Source organism: Grampus griseus (assembly GCF_964374135.1).
Source record: "Grampus griseus genome assembly, chromosome: 4".
In the NCBI taxonomy this organism is placed as follows: Eukaryota; Metazoa; Chordata; class Mammalia; order Artiodactyla; family Delphinidae; genus Grampus; species Grampus griseus.
The window spans coordinates 131,161,232-131,182,414 of NC_138997.1; the positions used below are offsets into that span (position 1 = coordinate 131,161,232).

Here is a 21,183-nt window from a genome sequence, read left to right on the forward strand (position 1 = left end):
TACAGGTCAGTGACAATCACAGTTAGCATTTATTGAGATTTAATGTGTTATGAACTGTCCAGAGTGCTTTACGTGTCACTATCTCATTAATTCTCACAACAACATGATGAAGTAGTTATTATCCCCATTATAGATAAGGAATATTCAAGCTGAAACTAAGTCATGAAGGTTCCTAGAATAAAATAATTTTGGTTCTTATAAGCCCAATCATGTCTGTCTGTCTCTCACATAGTTTTTTAAAAGTGTTCTTTTAGTATCTAGAAATGATGCAGGTAACATGAGGGTTTATGATCATAATAGTATATATATTTTGAAATCACTTATGTTAATAATTTCATAGATAGTCTTTATGAATATGCAGGAAAGCATATTAATGTAAATATTACAGTAAAAATGAAAACAGGAATTTCTACTTTTGCTAATCCATCTATCTGACAAAATATCAAATTAAAAATTACAACCAAGGCTTTTTGAAGAAGTGGCTGGCTGATTCTAGGTCTGAGGCAAGGAAAGTACAAGATGAGAAATGTCATTTATCCAGGAAAACTAGAGAGACAAATTGAGAATAAAAATGAAGACTGATGGCAATGAATCATGAAATAAAAAAATAAAAACGAATCCATCATAACAAACAAAGGGGGCAGGACTCTAGCCCTAACCAAAAAATAACAACTAATAAATGTATAGAAAGATTGACAGAAATAGAATTTCTAATTACCCAATATATTTATTTATTTTAGACAAGGATTATCAATGGATGACAAAACCACTGGATGAAAGATTTTGGTGGAAAAGGATAGCTGCATGGTCTTCAAGTATCTTCCCCAATTATTCATAAAGTATAAAATGGAAAGATCTGGTCTTAACACTTTAATCATGTGGTCAAGCTTAGCATCACCAATGTACAACTGACATTACAGCTTCCTGATGTGATGAAGTGGGATGTAGGTATACACATCACTCTGCCAGAAATGACCTGAATCTAATCAAAACGAAACAGTCACATGAATCCAAATGTGGAATATTCTGAAGGATTCTACAAAGGATTCTTTGTCATATACAAAGGAAGGCAGGGGACTGGGTTAAATTGAGGGAGACTACAGAGACGTGGTAGTCAGATACAATGATGCATAAACATGGATTGGATCCTGAATTTTAAAGACCAAACAGCTATAAACAATATTTTAGGGAAATTCGAGTGTGAATTGAAGTAATGTTGATTTTTTTTAAGACATGGTAACTGTGGTGTGGTTGTGTAGCAAAATGTCCTTTTTCTGGGGAAGCAGATGACAAGATGAAGTGTCATGAGGCCTGCAGTCTATGTCTGAATGTTTGGCACAAGGGAAGAGTGTGTGTGTAACATAAAGAGAGACGGAATGGGTGTAGCAAGACACTAAGAGTTTTCTGGGTGAGAGGTAAATAAGTGTCCATCATACGGCTCTTTCCTTTCTATGGGTTTGAAAATTCCTAAAAATAAAAAAAATACAAAATTCACGAGAAACAATTTCTCATAGTGATTGAGAGTAGAGCTCATCTGCAACCCAGTTCTGCTACTTCCTAGAGGTGGAACCCTAAGCGAGTTAGTTAACTACTCTGTTTTTCAGTTTTTTCATCTTTAAAATGGGTTTTTGTGGTTTCTTCCTCCTAAACTCACTTTACACTTTTTAACTTTACCACACCACTTATGAATTAATTCATATCCATACCAGAGGAAAAGGCAAATAAATGTATGTCTTCCCTCTCTCTTTATATGAAAGCAAACTTATATTTCCAAGACAGTTTTAACTTTCATAAGGCTTGCAATTCAAACTAAGAAACAACTCATTGCTTTAACACAGAAAAATAAGATTTAGTCTTGATAATGGAATTGCAAACAACAACACAATTCACAAATCATATAGGTATCTGCATGATGCAACTGAAACAACGCTAGGCTCAGTATAGCAAGGAGAAGGTTTGAGTCTAAGTTCTGGCTTTAATTAGTGTACAATTTTGAGCTAGCCAATAACCTCTCATGGGTTTCAGCTTCATTACAAATAAAATAAGAGGTTAAAGCAGATTTCTCTTGTACTCCAGTCCTAAGACACTCTAAGATACTGCAAATAACAGTGGGTTTTCTTCTCTTGCTTCTTGTATGTTCTAAGTTTCTTTTTGACCCTTCTTCCTAGCCTAAATCTCTCTCCTTCCCACTTGCCCTACCCCCTACCTCTACCTCACCCTGGCACCAATGTTAGGGGCTACTATCATGAGATGATTTTTATATGAAATTTAGCACAATTGATACAATCAGCTGACAAATAATTACCTAGGTCCACAAGGCAAAAACTCAGGTAGTATCTACTCTTAAGCTGTTGAAATTCTGTAAAATTTTGAATTTTAAATATAATTAAAACCCCCTTACTTCCTTCCTGGTTCTTATGGCAGCATCTTGCACAAGCCGAGAAACGGTTTCTTTCATTTTCTCTATATCTTCTTCTTTTTGCTTCTCCTCAAGCAGAGCCTTCAGAAAATAATAATTTGATGTTATTATAGGTCACATCGTTATTAATAGAGATTATGTAATAAATGGGTAAAAACCTATCCACTAATCACTTTCTTGAAAGCATACCTCTTATGCGAAACTTCTGAGACATCTCCACTTTGAGATCTTGCCTAAGTTATGAATGATATTTATTTTCCTTAACCTCCTCACTGACCTTGTCCTAACTAAAAATTTATTCTTTTCCTCTGATATTTGTTTTAGCCAGTAACATCACTCTTCTAATCTCTACGGCTGGGAATTTAGGATTATTTTTTAATTTTCTTTCTCCTTTATTCCCTATGTAAAACAAATAATCAAATCTAAATATTATATTCTTGGAAAAATCTCTTAGATTTCCCTTTCTTTCCATTATTTGGTTTTATTCAAATTATGTCCCTTGTCACCTCATACCTCCATCACTGTAGACACCACCTACTTCCTCTCCATGAAATTTCTAACCAACCAATCATTTTCATCTCACCTAAAAAATACTCTTATAAGCCTAGTTCTGTTGTCAGTCACATCCCATTTCTTTGCTTCCCTGTGGAGCAAAACTCCTCTAAAGTCTGCACTTGCACATTTCCAAAACTTTGTTATGTTCACTCTAATCAGGCTTTCACTGTCCATGATCTCTATACTGCTAACCCATGAGAGTCAATTTTGCATAATTATCTTATTGATCTGTCAAACAGCACTTGAGATAATGGATTACTTTCTTTTCTTTGTTTTACTTTCTATACTTGGCTTTTAGCACACCCTAGTATTGGTTTTCCTCTTAACTCACTGATTATTCCTTTTGAGTCTGCAATGCTGTTTCTTCCTCTTCTCCTGAACCTCTCTATTATTGAACTACCCAAGTCTTAGTCCTTGGTCCTTTTCTCTATCCACATCCACCCCTTGGTGGTCTAATCCAATCTCGCAGTTTTAAATGCCATTTATATGCTGAAAAGTCCCAAGTTTACATGTCTAGTTCAAATATCTTCCTGAGCCTGGAACTCCTCCAATTTTAGGTTTGAATGAATCTTTTTTTCTTTTTTTTTATAAATATCATTACAGAGTAAGCAGCTCTGTGTTCTGATCCCACTGTCTTGCAAAGATACCATACACATTCCTATCTCTGTTTTTGTTGTTTAATAAACTTCCTCCTACTTAAATAGGTAAGCTAGGGAGAAGTAATAGCTGTTTTGATATAACAATCTTGTCATGGAGAATGGGACAATGGGGAAAAGGGAAGTTTCATAAGAAACTATGGTAAGGTTGTGCTTCATACCTGTTTGTATGATTGGTTAAAAGAACTTCTTGGAACAAGCAACTGAAGGTGGGAACCCTCTGGTAATTAAGCAGTAAGTCAAGAGGGAACTTAATACTGTAGCCATAAACAGGCAATTTACGGTTCAAGCCCAATTTGTGGATTTGAGACTTGGATGAAAAGATTTAAGGGACAGGGATGAGTATTATTACTACTACCTTCTCTGTCCATTGTGCTCCACAGAAAATATTCATTTTTATGACCTGATGTTAAGAATGCTCATAGGCTTCGGAGAAGAGAGAGACACAATTCTGCCCTGTTCTTAATTTTTCTAGTTAACTTAGGCGTTTAGAGGAATTCCCAAGCATATTATGTATTCTGTTCCTTTCATCCATTCTAAAAGATCACAGAAGGGAATAGTATCTGAAAGGTATAAAAAGCACCTTAGCATTCCCCACAGCTTAGATTTGGATAATTGTTTCTTTTTTATTTCTTAGTAGCTTCTTACCATGCAACTTATAGCTTGTTTTGTTTTTAATAGTTCTCTTGGAAAACCATCTATCATATAAGGAAGAAAACATAAATAAAACAAAGTATTTCCTTTGTAATCCCCATATGTCCCAGTGGAGTACTATGCATACACTATGAATTCAATAAATATTGATTAAATGAAATAATAATTTAATGATTGCTTCGTAAGGGAGCCAGCAACATTAAAAACATCACTAATCATTAGAGAAATGCAAATCAAAACTACAAGGAGGTGTCACCTCACACCAGTCAGAATGGCCATCATCAAAAAATCTACAAACAATAAATGCTGGAGAGGGTGTGGAGAAAAGGGAACCCTCTTGCGCTGCTGGTGGGAATGTGAATTGGTACAGCCACTATGGAGAACAGTATGGAGGTTCCTTAAAAAACTGCAAATAGAACTACCATACGACCCAGCAATCCCCCTACTGGGCATATACCCTGAGAAAACCATAATTCAAAAAGAGTCATGTACCAAAATGTTCATTGCAGCTCTATTTACAATAGCCAGGAGATGGAAACAACCTAAGTGTCCATTATTGGATGAATGGATAAAGAAGATGTGGCACATATATACAATGGAATATTACTGAGCCATAAAAAGAAACGAAATTGAGCTATTTGTAATGAGGTGGATTGACCTAAAGTCTGTCATACAGAGTGATGTAAGTCAGAAAGAGAAAGACAAATACCGTATGCTAACACATATACATGGAACTTAAGAAAAAAAAATGTCCTGAAGAACCTAGGGGTAAGACAGGAATAAAGACACAGACCTACTAGAGAATGGACTTGAGGATATGGCGAGGGGGAAGGGTAAGCTGTGACAAAGTGAGAGAGTGGCACGGACATACATACACTACCAAACGTAAAATTGACAGGTAGTGGGAAGCAGCCGCATAGCACAGGGATATCAGCTCGGTGCTTTGTGACCACCTAGAGGAGTGGGATAGGGAGGGTGGGAGATGCAAGAGGGAAGGGATATGGGAACATATGAATATGTATAACTGATTCACTTTGTTATAAAGCAGAAAGTAACACACCATTGTAAAGCAATTATACTCCAATAAAGATGTAAAAAAAAAAAGCAAACCTATTTTGTGACTTCTATAAACTAAATACCATTAAATGAAAGTGGTAAAAGATGTGATATGTGGTAGCATAGTAATCACAATTATTAGAGGGTTAAAAAAAAAGGAGCAGTGACATGAAGGCTCAGGTTAATAAATCTTTATAGTTAATTTAATTCCTGTCAATTAAGCTTCTGCTCTATTAGAGTAATTGTGTAAGTAATGAAGGCGAAATGAAGATTAATAAGATTCACCTGATTCAAGTGACTAAAATACAGAGTATACATACTGCGGTAAGTACTTTAACAGATTTTTTTTTTAAAGTATAAGACTACAGGGGATGAAGATTAGTTACACAAGGACTGGCGACATAAAAAACATCTAATGAAAGTTTTAGGAGACGGTTGACATCTTATCATATTTTATGATGTTAAGTCTTAACATCAAGAATGTATCAATAGTATGCCTATTAATGGTGAGCAATTTCATTTTTATGCATTAATTCTGTAGTTACTGAGTCCCTTACTATCAGGTCATATGGGGGAATGTTCAGTATTTCATTATTTTATTTATTATCTATTTGTTATTATTTATAAACATGGTTACTAGTTTTCTTACCCGATTTTTTTGAAGGTTAGCTTCTTCCAGGAGTTGCATGCTATTTCTGGCTCTTACAATAGCTTCGTATTTCTCATTTTCTAATTCATAGCACTTTGCTTGTAAGTCTCTGGTCTGTTTTTCCAAATGTATTTTTTCTGCTCTTAATTGGGTAGCTTCTTGGATTGTCACACATAACCTAAAAATTAATAGTAACGTTGAGAAAGTTAAATATTTCTAAAAAGGAGGGAGACAGGAGATTTACAGAGTATCTATTACAGGACAGGCATTATTACAGTTACTTTCACATGTATCTTCTCATTTGATTCACACGAAAGTTCTGTAAAGTAGGTTTCATTATTTCCATTTAAAAGAATAACAAACAGACCCAGAGAGCTTAAACATTTTAAACATTTAATTAAGGTCATATGAATAATGAGCAGTGGGGCTTAGACTGAGCCTAGATATTATGACTCTGATTATGTTACATTTTCTACACTTTCCTACTTATGTTAACTCATACTGTCTTATACAGTTACATGACAGTGTTATAAAGCAAACGCTTAAAGAATAAGCTGTTCTTTCTATTTATATGGTCTTTTTGTCTTTTAGTTTTTTACTTGGTTCCCCTTTACTACTCTCTACCCAGGTAACCCATGTTAACTTACTAATGTATATCTTTGAATATTTTTCTCAATGTTCACAAAATCATATGATTCTTATATACACACACATATACACATAAATATACATACACAGTATATACACATCAATCCACAGGTTTTTAAACACAATTTTTCGTGTTATAAAAATTAAGATCATAGTATATACCCTTTTCTGCACTTGCTTTTTTTATTCAATAACACCTTGTAAAAATCCCTTCAAGAAATACATCCAGAAGCTCTTTCCTTTCCTAGTCTGACGGATGCAACTTCTCCTCACTGTTAATTTGTATTTACTGTTAATTTGTATCTCCCTAATTACTGGAGAGTTCAGGCATATTTTAAAAGTTTGCTAGCTATGTGAATTGTCTTTCAATTTCCTCCTCATATCCTTTGCCTACTTTTTCCTGATGGCTTATTAATTTTGCTTGTCCCTTTATAAGAACTTTTTGAATATTAAGATATTTAACCCTCAGTCTGTTCTGTATGCTGCAAATATCTTTTCCCAAATCTACTTTTTTGTTGTGGCCTATTGACTCTATTTAGGAAATCTTTATTACACTAAAAATGCTCACTTGAATACAGCTAAATTTGACTATTTTTTTCAACATCTGGGATTTCAGTTTTTATAAAGATGATCTCGTTTATCCATAGATGGTTAATGTAAGCTCCTAGATTTCCTCAAAAAAATGTTATGACTTTAATATTTTTACCTGTAAATCTTTAATCAATCTGGAATTTACTTCTGAATGTGCTATAAGACAGGAGTCCAATTTAACTTTCTTCCAGATTGATAGCCAGTTGTATGAGTACCATTAGTAACTGATGAATTGAAATAAACCCTTATATCTAAAATGTGAAAATATCATGATTTACTTATCAATTGTCATGATTCACTGATCTATTTGTCTAGTCTAGGCCCAAGTCATATTAACTTGATTATTGTGGCTTTACAATATGTTCTGATATGTTCTGGTAAGACAGTTCTTCCCTTGCATTACATATGTTTCTTTGGTTTTTTTCAGGCATTTCTTTTCTAAGTGGTGGCATGAGAAGCCATAATGAACGTAACTGTATTTTCATTGTCACCCTTGCATTTCCCAGCTTTTCCATCACACATTTAGCTGTCCTATTATTTGCCATATTTAGGTTTATTAATGTTGTACCTCTTTCAAAATGGTGATTTATTTTTTCATTATATAAGGTCCCTCTTTATTCTATTTTCTGTTTTTCCCATTAAACCCTACCTTATGTAATATTAATATTGTCATTCCTGCTTTCCTTTTGTTTACAGTTGTTAATATTCTCCACTAACACCTTTATTTTAAATTGAAAACAAATCTTCATCTTTCCTTTCTTGATACCTTTGTTCTAGTTCATTTACTCTTTAAGGTATTTTCTAAAATAACACATTACTAGGCTTTAATCAAAATCTGCAGGTCTCTGCTTTTTAATGGAATACAGTCCTCTCATACTGTAATGATTTACATACATGACATGCTTCACTCCATGTTACTTTGGTTAAAGCACTGTGGTAGAAGATGAAGCAATCTCTACCTCTCCCACAGAGGTACAGGACATCTGGCACTTTACTAGCACAGTTCACCCATTCACTTCACCATGGCCTCTTGGGGGCCAGGCAGAGGAGGTGGACTCATGAAGGGTTTATGCCATCTTCATCTCCCAAGAGTCCATGTGTCTCAACAGGGCAAGCTTTGTTTAGGACTCTGTGAATTCCAATCTTCAGTCAAGGCACTCTGACACTCACCTCCAGGCTTCACACCCACACATGTCAGAAAAAGCCTTGCAACTAAAGGATTTACATGTACTTAACAGTCCATCAGCCACAGCAACCATGTGGCTCTGAAAAGTCACGCTGGTGTTAGGGGTGGAGTTATAGGAAAGTAGATTCAGATCATCAGCTTCATAATTTAAAGGTTTCCATAATTTTATAACATAAAAGACATATTACACCTGTTATTATTCTCATAAAGCACTTCTATATCCTCTACAGCCGAATCTTATATGAATCCTTTCTTGCAACTTACTAAAATTGGGCCAAATTCCCGCTCTATAATAATAGTAACAACAATGATAATAACGAACACCTGTAAGAACATTCTTTGTGCTAGGTACTTTACATATGTTAAAGAAAACATAATCGTCAATATCTTCAATGATGCTATGAAATACGTTATAGCATTAGCCTATGAGGTAGGATATGAGATTATATCATATAAATTATGAGGTAGGTTAAATCATTATATTTATTTTATAGATAGAGAAACGGAAGAACAAAAAGGGTAAGCAATGTGCCCAAGGTTATTGATTTAGTTACTGGTGAAACTGGAGTTTGAACTCAGTCAGTTTGGGTCCAGAGTCAGTGTTCTTAACAAATATGCTATACTGCCAAATAGAAACTTCCACCTAAGGATGTCCACTCTCACCACTATTATTCAATGCAGTCTTGGAACTCCTAGCCACGGCAATCAGAGAAGGAAAAGAAATAAAAGGAATCCAAATTGGAAAAGAAGAATTAAAAATGTCACTGTTTGCAGATGACATGATACTATAGATAGAAAATCCTAAAGATGCCACCAGAAAACAACTAGAGCTAATAGATGAATTTGGTGAAGTTGCAGGAGACAAAATTAATGCACAGAAATCTCTTGCATTCCTATACACTAATGAATAAAAATCTGAAAGAGAAATTAAGGAAACAGTCCCATTTACCATTGCAACAACAAAAAAAATAAAATACCTAGGAATAAACCTATCTAAGGAGGTAAAAGACATTTACTCAGAAAACTATAGGATACTGATGAAAGAAAGCAAAGATGACATAAACAGATGGAGAGATATACCATGTTCTTGGATTGGAAGAATCAACAGTGTGAAAATGACTATACCATCCAAAGCAATCTACAGATTCAATGCAATCCCTATCAAATTACCAATAGCATTTTTCACTGAACTAGAACAAAAAATTTTACAATTTGTATGGAAACACAAAAGACCCCAAATAGCCAAAGCAAACTTGAGAAAGAAAAACAGAGCTGGAGGAATCAGGCTCCCTGACTTCAGGCTATACTGAAGCCTGAAGCTACACAAAGCTATACAAAGCTACAGTACTCAAAACAGTATGGTACTGGCACAAAAACAGAAATATAGATCAATGGAACAGGATAGAAAGCCCAGAGATAAACCCACGCACCTATGGTCGCCCAATCTATGACAAAGGAGGCAAGAATATACAATGGAGAAAAGACAGCCTCTTCAATAAGCGGTGCTGGGAAACTGGACAGTCACATGTAAAAGAATAAAACTAGAACACTCCCTAACACCACACACAAAAATAAACTCAAAATGAAATAAAGACCTAAATGTAAGACCAGACACTATAAAACACTCACAGGAAAACAGGGAAGAACATTCTTTGACATAAATCACAGCAAGATCTTTTTTCACCTACCTCCTAGAGTAATGAAAATAAAAACGAAAATAAACAAATGGGACCTAATGAAACTTAAAAGCTTTTGCACAGCAAAGAAAAGCATAAACGAGATGAAAAGACAACCCTCAGAATGGGAGACAATATTTGCAAATGAAGCAGCTGACAAGGGATTAATCTCCAAAACATACAAATAACTCATGCAGCTCAATATCAAAAAAACAAACAACCCAATCAAAAAATGGGCAGAAGACCTAAACAGACATTTCTCCAAAGAAGACATACAGGTAGCCAAGAGGCACATGAAAAAATGCTCAACATCACTAATTATTAGAGAAATGCAGATCAAAACTACAATGAGGTATCACCTCACACCAGTCAGAATGGCCATCATCAAAAAATCTACATACAATACAGGCTGGAGAGGGAGTGGAGAAAAGGGAAGGAACCCTCTTGCACTGTTGGTGGGAATGTAAATTAATACAACCACTGTGGAAAACAGTATGGAGGTTCCTTAAAAAACCAAAACTAGAACTACCATATGACCCAGCAGTCCCACTACTGGGCATATACCCTGAGAAAACCATAATTCAAAAAGGCACATGCACCCCAATGTTCACTGCAACACTATTTACAAAAGCCAGGTCATGGAAACAACCTAAATGTCCATCGATGGATGAATGGATAAAGAAGATGTGGTACATATATATACAATGGAATATTAGTCATAAAAAGGAACAAAACTGGGTCATTTGGAGAGATGTGGATGGACCTAGAGTCTGTCATACAGAGTGAATTAAGTAAGAAAGAGAAAACACAAATATCGTATATTAACTCCTACATGTGGAATCTAGAAAATGGTACAGATGAACCTATTTGCAGGGCAGGAATAGAGACGCAGATGTAGAGAATGGACGTGTGGATATGGTGGGGGGAAGGGGGGGATGGATGAACTGGGAGATTGGGATTGACATATATACACTACTATGTGTAAAACAGATAACTAGTGGGAACCTGCTGTATGGTGCAGGGAGCTCAGCTTGGTGCTCTGTGGTGACCTAGATGGGTGGGATTGGGGATGGGGTGGGAGGGAGGTCCAAGAGAGAGGGAATATATGTATACATATAGCTAATTCGTATAGCAGAAACTAACACAACATTGTAAAGCAACTATACCCCAATGAGGGAAAAAAAAAGAAACTTCCACCTAAATTACGATTCAGATCTATGTATCTATCTATAACTATCTAGCAAGGCGCTGTCATTTCAAGTTAAGTTGGTGGTGAGAAAACATAACAAAACCCAGGGTACTGAAGGAAAGTTTGCGTATTGAACATTATCACCTGCCAGACTCTTTCTTCAGGTTTTGGAATACACTCAGGCTTGTGCACTTCCATTCCCAGCCCACGTCAAAAGACTGATGGATCCTACTCTGGAGAAATTGGCTCAAGAAAGAGCACCCTCAGATTCTGATATCTGGGGACTGCCCAAGGAAAAAGCCAGCTCACTGCCTAAACATAATATAGTTAGTCTGCCAGACTATAAGCCCACCTATACATACCTACCTACCTATCTACTTTTTGGTATCTTACTTTTTAAAAAAATTGAGATATAATTGACATACAACATTACAGTCAATCCCCATATCTGCGGTTTCCACATTACAGGATTCAATCAACTAGAATGAAAATATTAAAAAAAAATTTCTGAAAAGTAAAACTTTAATTTGCTGTGCACCGGCAACTATTTACATAGCATTTATATTGTATTAGTAAGTAATCTAGACATGATTTAAAGTATACAGGAGGAGGGGCTTCCCTGGAGGCGCAGTGGTTGAGAGTCCGCCTGCCGATGCAGGGGACACAGGTTCGTGCCCCGGTCTGGGAAGATCCCACATGTCGTGCAGCGGCTGGGCCCGTGAGCCATGGCCGCTGAGTCTGCGTGTCCGGAGCCTGTGCTCCACAATGGGAGAGGCCACAACAGTGAGAGGCCCGCGTACCGCCAAAAAAAAAAAAAAAAGTATACAGGAGGATGTGCATAGGTTATATACAAACACTGTATCATTTTATATAAGGGACTTGAACATCCATGGATTTTGGTATCCACAGGGGTCTTGGATCCAAAACCCAGTGGATACTGAGGGAAAACTGTTTATTAGTTTCAGGTGTAAACATAATAATTCAGTATTTGCATATATTTTGAAATAATCACCACAATAAGTCAAGTTGATATCACCACATATATACAATTACAATATTTTTTCTTGTGATGAGAACTTTTAAGATCTATTCTCTTAGCAACTTTCAAATATATAATACTGTATTATTAACTATAGTCACCATGCTGTATATTACATCCCCGTGATTCATTTCTTTTTTAACTGGAAGTGTGCACCTTTTGACCACCTTCATCTATTTCACCCACCCCTCCCCACTCCCTGCCTCTGGCAACCATCAATCTGTTCTCTGTATCTGTGAATTTGATTTTTAAAAACATGGAACGTTTCATGGATTTGAGTGTGGGTCATGCTAATTTTCTTTGTATATTCCAGTTTTTAGTATATGTGCTGGTGAAACAGGCACTTTGGTGTCTTATTTTTAAATATCAATGGATAGAAAGGATCATCAAGCCTTTGGAAGGAAGACAGGCACAAAGAACAAAGGAATGTTAGAGAAATCAGAGACAATGCAGATGGCAGAATAAAACCTTAAAAATATTTTAATATATTTTACTAAGAGATGATATAATATTTATACTAAGATACTATAGAAAAAGAAACATTCGGAGGATAAGAAATGGCTCTTTAAAAAATTTATGATAGCTAAAATAAAATATTCAACAAATGGTTAGTTAGAAGAAAATTTAAAGGAACCCCCAAGAAAGGAGAAAATAAATGAAGAAATGGAAAATGGGAGAGAAAAAACAGGAAAATTAGGGAATCAATCCATTAGATCCAATATCCAGCTAATATTATGTTAAAAGAAAAAATGAAAAAACAGAGAAAAAAATTATTCAACAGAAAATCCCGAAAATATTGCCAGAAGTGAAGAACATGAATTTCTATATTGAAATGTCCCCAGTAAAATGAGTGAAGACGAATTCTTACTAAATGTGCACATCTGCAATTGTAGAATATTAACTGTGGAGGTCGTGGGTGGATGATCCCGCAAGTCTCTGGGACGGGGTCCACGGGGGTGGGGTAACAGGTCAAACACACAAAGCAGGAATTTCGAATGACACAGGAATTTTTTTTTCTGCAGCTGGAAGCTAGATAATATGAGGAAAATGTCAACATTTTAAGGAAAAATGATTTAAAACCTAGGATTTCCAACCTAGGATTCATTACTCACCCAAACTATCACCTTTAAAGGTAGAATAAAGATATTTCTAAACAATGTCTAAAAAAATGTACCTTCCATGTGTACTCAGGAAGCTGAGGGAGAATGGTATCCCTTAAAATGGGAGCGGGGGAGGTGGAGACAACAAATCACAAGGAAAGAACAATGGTTCGAATTCTTAGTCTTATTGGCATATTCTTACTTGAAAGAAACACCAAATTACAAAAATATGAAGAGGTAGTTTAAAGCAATTCTATTCATGTCACTCCGACCTTATTCAACCGAGAATATACAAATCAGCAGTCTTTCCCAGAGAACTGGCGTTCCCTGGAGATAATTCCCAGTACCCGTGAATCATCTAAAAAGCAGGGAGGCAGAGGCCTTTTTTTGGAAGATGGGAGAAAATGATTTATGCTTCCTAGGTGTTTGTGGCATTTGAAAGGATCACAAATAATAATTTTATAAATAATAAATATAATTTTAATAACTCAAATAGTAAGTATTTATGGAGGCCAAAGTGTCTTTGAGTTTATGCAACAAAGATGACCATTAAAAACATAGTTTTTCCATAGCTGGTAGTTCCATTAAACAGGATATATTCACACTTAAAACACTGGCTGAACATTGCTTATAGACACATATCAACTACACTAATAGTTCTGCTTTCTCTTATATAAAAATACAAGAGTTTTTTTAACTTTAAAATATAACTTTTTTTTAATCATAATAGAAACAACATTAATTTAATAGCTCCGAAAGACAGCCAACGTAAAAATTTTCTTCTCAAAGGCAGCTGGCTGAATACTGAACTTTAAAAAATATCCTTAGATTTTCTTACGTATGCAGTAATCTCTTTTTAGGAAGCTTTCAGTTAGGTTATAACTTTATATTAAAAGCAGAAGAAAAAACAACAAAAATCTCAGAGTCTTCAGTACTAAAAAGACAACTTAAAGCATCTATGAACAACTTGATTCCTTATGAAATACTATCAGAATCAAAGGAACTGAAATTTACATATTCAGATTTCACTACTTCAAGTCTCTAGCATTTATTTTCATAGCACATAATGCTACTAAAATAACAAATGAAAAAACTACAACCACAGACTTTTCTCTAAGGTTAACAAAAAAGTTCAAGAAAGCAGTCAAATATCATTCAACTGTTGAAAAGTTTAGAAAAATGCAAAACAAAACCCCAAAAACCCTAGCACTTAAAAATTAGAACATCTTCCATCAGAATCTCAAGTTAGCAGTTAAAATCAATTAGTTCTGAACCCACTATGGGCAAAGAAATTAGTTTTATTAGTATTTTTGAGAACAAGAAACAGAAGCTCAAAGACACTAATTTTTTTCTGAACAAACAGTATTAGCCATGGATCTGTGACTAGAACTGAGATCTCAATTTTTGATGTCCTCAGATCAGTAGACTATTTCTGAGTGTAACAGATTCCAATCATACAGAGTAGATTTTTCAGCTATAAACCATAATATGATTTTATGTGCTGTAGTCACTGTATCTTTAATAGATTACAAATGACAATTTTCAAGTTCCTTAAGGGAATATCAAACAAGGACTAGAAAACAACAACAAAAGATTCTAGAATGAACATCTGCATTAAGACAGCAATTAAAGACAAAGTTACAGAATATATTTAAAAAGTAGCTCAGACCTTCAAAGGTAACTGAAAATTTTTGTTCCATAAGACTCCAGGAAAAACATCTATAATGATTTCTCAAGTATTTCTCAGTAAGAAATGATTTTTCTATATAATTTTTACCTAACATCGCTATTTTTTTTTTCTGCTTTAAGATGAAAAGAACATTTCTGATTTTGGGATTAACTAAACTTGACTATTACTGTTTTTGAGAAAAGGCAAAGACAAAAATGATATTTCAATATATGTTCAAAACACATGTTCAATCTTTTGAATATGATTTTTTAATAAACAATGTCCAGCAAACCAGATTTTAAACCTATGATTATAGTTTGTTTAGCATTTATAAAATATATATTCTAGACGATATCATAAATCATAAACAAACTCTAATGTGGAATAACTTTTGAAGCTTATAGACAAAGCTAGATGTATTTAGCAGTTTACCTTGTTTCTGATTGTTTTATACTAGATTGTAATTGCTGTAAGCGCCTATCTGATGCTTCCTCTCTTCCTTGGGCAGACACCATATCCTCCTCCTAGAAAATAAAGAAACTGGATGCTAACTTTAAGTTTGTAAAAATTCAATACATCATTAAACAGCATAAAGAAAACAGTTCACTCTGTAAAGTTATTATATTGCTAGAATTTCATATGTAAGTTTAAAGCAATATCACTTTGGAAACAAACCATAAATATACTAAAAAAGGGGGAGAACCTCACTATCAATTCTGTATTAGTAAAACAATAATCAAAACAGTCACTGCATATGGATTTCTATCAATATTCCAACTATTTCTATAGAGCAAGTCTAAAAAAACAATGCAGGGATTTCTTGCAGATAATTTGCCCTCAGAATATGTTCTCTTAGCTAGGTTATACCGCATTCTGTTATAATCATAGGATATTTCTACTTTAAATAGTGACACTTTAAAATAAATTAATAGGTTTTATTTGTATCTTCTCAAAAAAACCTTGCTACAGTGGATTTATTACCATGAAACATCCTAGGTTTTAGTGCCTTTGTTGTCATATAGTGTATGTGCATACTTTATAAATCCAGTCAAGTCTTTTAAGGTATTGACAAGAGAAAAGAAAACATAAATTATGTACATGTATTATTTCATATTTACAACTCCTGTTGCTCTTAATTTCTTCCTATATCTGAGTTGTCACCTGGTGTCATTTCCTTTCAGTCTAAAGAATTTCCTTCAACAGTGTTTGAAGGACAGCTCTACTAAGTGACAAAATTTCCCAGTTTTTCTTTACCTGAAAATGCCTTTATTTTGCCTTCATTTTTGAAGTACATTTCCACTGGACATACGATTATTTATCTATCTATCTATCTATCTATCTTTGGCTGCGTTGGATCTTCGTTGCTGCACGCAGGCCTTCTCCAGTTGCAGTGAGCAGGGGCTACTCTTTGTTGCAGTGCACGGGCTTCTCATTGTGGTGGCTTGTCTTGTTGTGAAGCACAGGCTCTAGGCACGTGGGTTTCAGCAGTTGCAGAGCATGGGCTCAGTGGTTGTGGCCCTCAGGACCTGGAGCACGCAGGCTTCAGCAGTGGTGGCGTGTGGGCTCAGTAGTTGTGGTGCGCGGGCTCCAGGGCGTGGGCTCAGTAGTTGTGGCTCACGGGCTCTAGAGCACAGGCTCAGTAGTTGTGGCACACGGGCTGAGTTGCTCTGCAGCATGTGGGATCTTCCTGGACCAAAGATTGAACCCGTGTCCCCTCCACTGGCAGGCGGGTTCTTGACCACTGCGCCACCAGGGAAGTCCCTGGACACAGAATTCTTAATGAGCATTTTTTTCCGTCAGCACTTCAAATATATTGCTTCAGTGTTTTCTGCTTCCACAATTTTTTGATGAGAGGTCAGCCTTTATTCTTATCTCTGTTCCCTGTTCATATCGTTTTTCTGTTGCTGCTTTCAAGTTTTCTCTTTATAATTGGCTGTCAGTGTTGTCATGATGTGTTTAAAGTGATTTTCTTTGTGTTTATTGTACTAAGGGTTCACTGAGTTTCTTGGATTTGCTAATGTTTTCCACCAAATTTTGGAAGTTTTCAGTCATTATTTCTTTAAACATCTTTTCTGCCCCCTACTTCTGCAATTCCAATTACACTTCGATTGGCTTGCTTCATATTGTCCCACAGATCTCTGAGGTCCTGTTCATTTTTCTTTCATCTTTTAAACTCTATTCTTTGAACAGGAAAATTTCTATTGATCTGTTTTAAAGTTCACTGATTATTTCTTCTGCTCATTCCAATTAATTTTTGAGCCCATCTAATGAAATTTTTATTTGGGTTGCTGTACTTTTAAACTCTAGAATTTCTATTTTTAAAATTATTTTCTAGTTCTCAATTAAACATTCTCTATCCATTCCTTCACTAAAATCTTATTTTACTCTAATTTAAAAATAGATTTTCTTTAATTCCATGAACATGTTTATAATAGCTTATTTGAAGCCTTTCTTTGCCCGCTAAATCCAACAGCTAAATCCAAACTCAATGAAAATGAGTTTCTATCAACTTCTTCTTCCTCCCCCTCCCCCACCAATCATACTTTAGTGTCTAGTAAGTTTTGATTGAAAACTGGATAATAAAGATAACGAATCACAGTTTCTCTGGATTCTGTTTTGTTTTTTCGAAGCTTATTAGCTTTTTTTGTTCAGTTAGGCAATTATCTTACCTAGACTCAAACTCTGAAGTGTGTCCCCTACAGTGTACAGCAGCTGGCATCTGTGATGAGTTCTTATTTCTTTCCACTGTTGCTCTTCTAACTAGGCTCCCAGGGAACTCACTGTGCCTGCATAATTTGAGGATCCGTCAAGATTTGGGCAGAGGTAGGGCTCATCCTCTTTGTGGCTTTGTTGCTCTTACAGATTCCCCTGTAATTTCCAGCTTTAATAATTAGATCCATCTAAATCTAAAGCCTGACCTTTCCTTGACACCTTCTTGAAACTTCCCCATTACATGTAAAAAGAACCAGTCTTTTATGCCAATAACACAAAATGTAGTATTAAACAAAACGTAGTACTAAATACTCCTTTTCCATCTACATATAACCAACTAACTAAAACTTGATCTTACATTAACCTGCATTTCAGTAATGATGTGTTTAGGGATGATTATGATATTGTGATGTTTATTGACTTAGGGTATAGTGAATAGAAATAAAGTTATTTTCAATGTTACAATTTAGCTTCCTAATTTCATATTTCATATTTTGAGGACAATAAAATGATTAATTTTCCAGCAATCCTCTTTAACACCTAATCCAAAACAGATCAACAATAAAATACATAGAAAACAAAGCTACAGACATCTGCATCCAGTTGTCTTAGAAAAAGGAAGATACCTTCTTTTGCATCTGTCCTTGAAGATCTTCCGTCACTTTAGTTAACTCTTCCACTTTTGCTGCTGCAACTCTCAGATCTAACTTGGCTTGCCTAAAGTACAAAGTAAATCAACAAACACTGTTTTCATAGACCATACAAATTTTTTAAATTAGAAATCTAAATTTAGTAAAATCAGTACCAACCACGATACACCTAAAAATGAATGTAAGGGATAAATACTGAAAGATCCCTTTATGTCGAAGAGTGTGAAGAAGAAAAAATATAGCTGCAGGGATGAGTACAAAGTAGGAATCATTAATACTTTATTTGGATAAATTACGCTTTATACTCAAATAATTCAATAGATTTCATGAAGAACTTTATCATCTTGATAAATTACCTAACAAGAATGTCAGTGCATTAAGCAGAATATAGTTATGTCTATAATTTCCTGAACAGAGTTAGTGAAATATCGCTGATTGGCCTTTCTATGAAAATGAACCTAAGTTTCAACACCTTGATCATTCCTTAAACACCAGAAGTATTATATAATCACTTAACATAATGAACTGAAACATTTCCCACAAGATGGTCTAATATTTACTTTCTTCTGAGACTGAAGCTGCAAAGGACAAAAAGGACAAGTTTTTGAATGTTCTAATACTATCAAATAAGTTTCAATATCTTCTTGACTCCCCATAGAAAAAGATTTTAGAATAAAAAATAAGACTTTCTGAAACAGAAAAAAAGAGTTTTAATATTATACCAATTAAATACTACGTGTAAATACAGAACATGTGGATTATGGGGAAAAAAACATACAGTTTTAGGAAGGAAGGTACTTTAGTGTAGGAACTGCCCATACTTGTTTCCTAATTATATTTTATGTATGTATTATAAATATAAATCATATTAGTGCTGTTGAACCTAAAGAAATTATTTGATGCAAAACTCACAGCAAATGTTACTTCACTACTTTTGACTCTAACAATATTTATAATTCCATAATTGGTTAGCATAAAAACAACAGGAAATAAAAATCTAATAGCTAAAATGTATCAGGTAGTTATTAGGTTCCAGGAACTGTCCTAAATGCTTTGTAGACATCGTTTCACTTAACACAATACCTGTAAATAAGTACTATTATTATATCAAACTGAAGTCAAGAGAGTGAGGGTGACAGGTTTGCCAACTTGCCCAAGGATTCACAAACAAGAATGAAATTGGTATTTAAACCAAATCCTCTATGATATACTGTCTACCAGAAAAAGTGATACCAATAATATTTCATAAGATTAAGCACTTAAGAATATGCTTTGCTTTAAATGAATCCAATTTATAAAAATCTGAGTTTATTAGACATACATTTTTTCTACTTGCAAAATGATTCACCAAATGACAAAACAAAAACAAAAACAACTCCAAAACCACCTTACACGAATGCATGTAAAATCTAAGCTTAGAGACAATTTCAGGACTGCATCTACTACATGAATCAATCAACAAATCTACCAGTTATAAAATTCCATATATCCTAAAAAGAAAAACTTAAGGAGTAAGATTTTATATAGTAATGACAAAACTGAGCAACTTCTGAATAAGCATAGCACCCACTCTGACTTGGCTTTCTTCCCTTGAGAAAGAGGATAATAATGCTTATTCTACTTATGTCATGGGGTTGCTGAAAACCTCAAAATAGATAATGTACATTAAAGCGCACTGTTAAGTGTAAACAAATGTAAGATCAGAGCATGATTAAAGAAAAAAATTGTTAGAGTCACAGTGGGACTGAGGTGCAATATGGGAGAATCCTAGCGTCAGGAACCCAGTTCTGTCACTAACCAGTGATATAGCTTAATGCAATTCACTTGACCACAAGACTGTCTCAGTGGTCTCATCTCAAACAACAGGGAAGTGGAGAAGATAATCTGCCCAAACAAAAACTCTATAGTAGATGTTTTTCTGATTTCTATCTAATCTGCCTAACGATTCTACTTCTAAATTGTCCCTCAGTTGTGTAATCCATTTCCACTTCCATGGCCCAACCACTGGCCTCATCATTATTTCCCAGGATTATTCCAATAGATTCCAAACTGATCTCTTTACTGCTGGTATCCTCTTTAATTCATCCTCTATAATGCATCCTATCTGCAAAAAAAAAAAAAAAAAAAAGTTATCTGATGATAAAAAAATTCTGTTTTTAAAAAAAATTTATTTATTTTTTGGCTGTGATGGGACTTCACTGCTACACGCGGGCTTTCTCTAGTTGCAGTGAATGGAGGCTACTCTTCATTGCAGTGCACGGGCTTCTCATTGCGGTGGCTTCTCTTGTTGCGGAGCATGGGCTCTAGGCGCGCGGGCTCCGTAGTTGTGGCTCACGGGCTCTAGAGTGCAGGCTGAGCAGCTGTAGCTCATGGGCTTAGTTGCTCCATAGCATGTGGGATCTTCTTGGACAAGGGCTCAAACCTGTGTCCCCTGCATTGGAAGGTGGATTCTTAACCACTGTGCCACCAGGGAAGCCCACTGATGATAAAATTCTTGTTTATTAATGATTTCTGGATTCCCCACTTCTTTGGGAATATAATCAACACTCCTCAGTGTGGCATATAGTTAGTCATCATCTGGCTTCAAAGAGTCTCATCTCTTGCTAATTCCCTCATGTAATTTATATTCCTGGTATAACAGACTACTAACTCCCTGTTTCTGAAACACAGCCTTGCCTATTTTTTTCACATGTTTGACTTGACCAGCCTTCTTCTGCTTTTTCTGATAAATTCC

General features: G+C 35.1%; 1 protein-coding gene across 1 annotated transcript in view; it reads right to left on the reverse strand.

The window, feature by feature from the left end:
• The window catches only part of SCLT1 (sodium channel and clathrin linker 1), a gene marked incomplete at its 5' end in the record, with an annotated part of 255,805 nt that overhangs the window by 108,164 nt on the left and 126,458 nt on the right, over nucleotides 1–21,183 (reverse strand). The window contains 4 exon segments of the mRNA XM_082653872.1: nucleotides 2,402–2,500; nucleotides 5,990–6,167; nucleotides 15,520–15,611; nucleotides 18,426–18,516. Of these exon segments, the coding sequence (XP_082509998.1) occupies nucleotides 2,402–2,500; nucleotides 5,990–6,167; nucleotides 15,520–15,611; nucleotides 18,426–18,516 (460 nt within the window).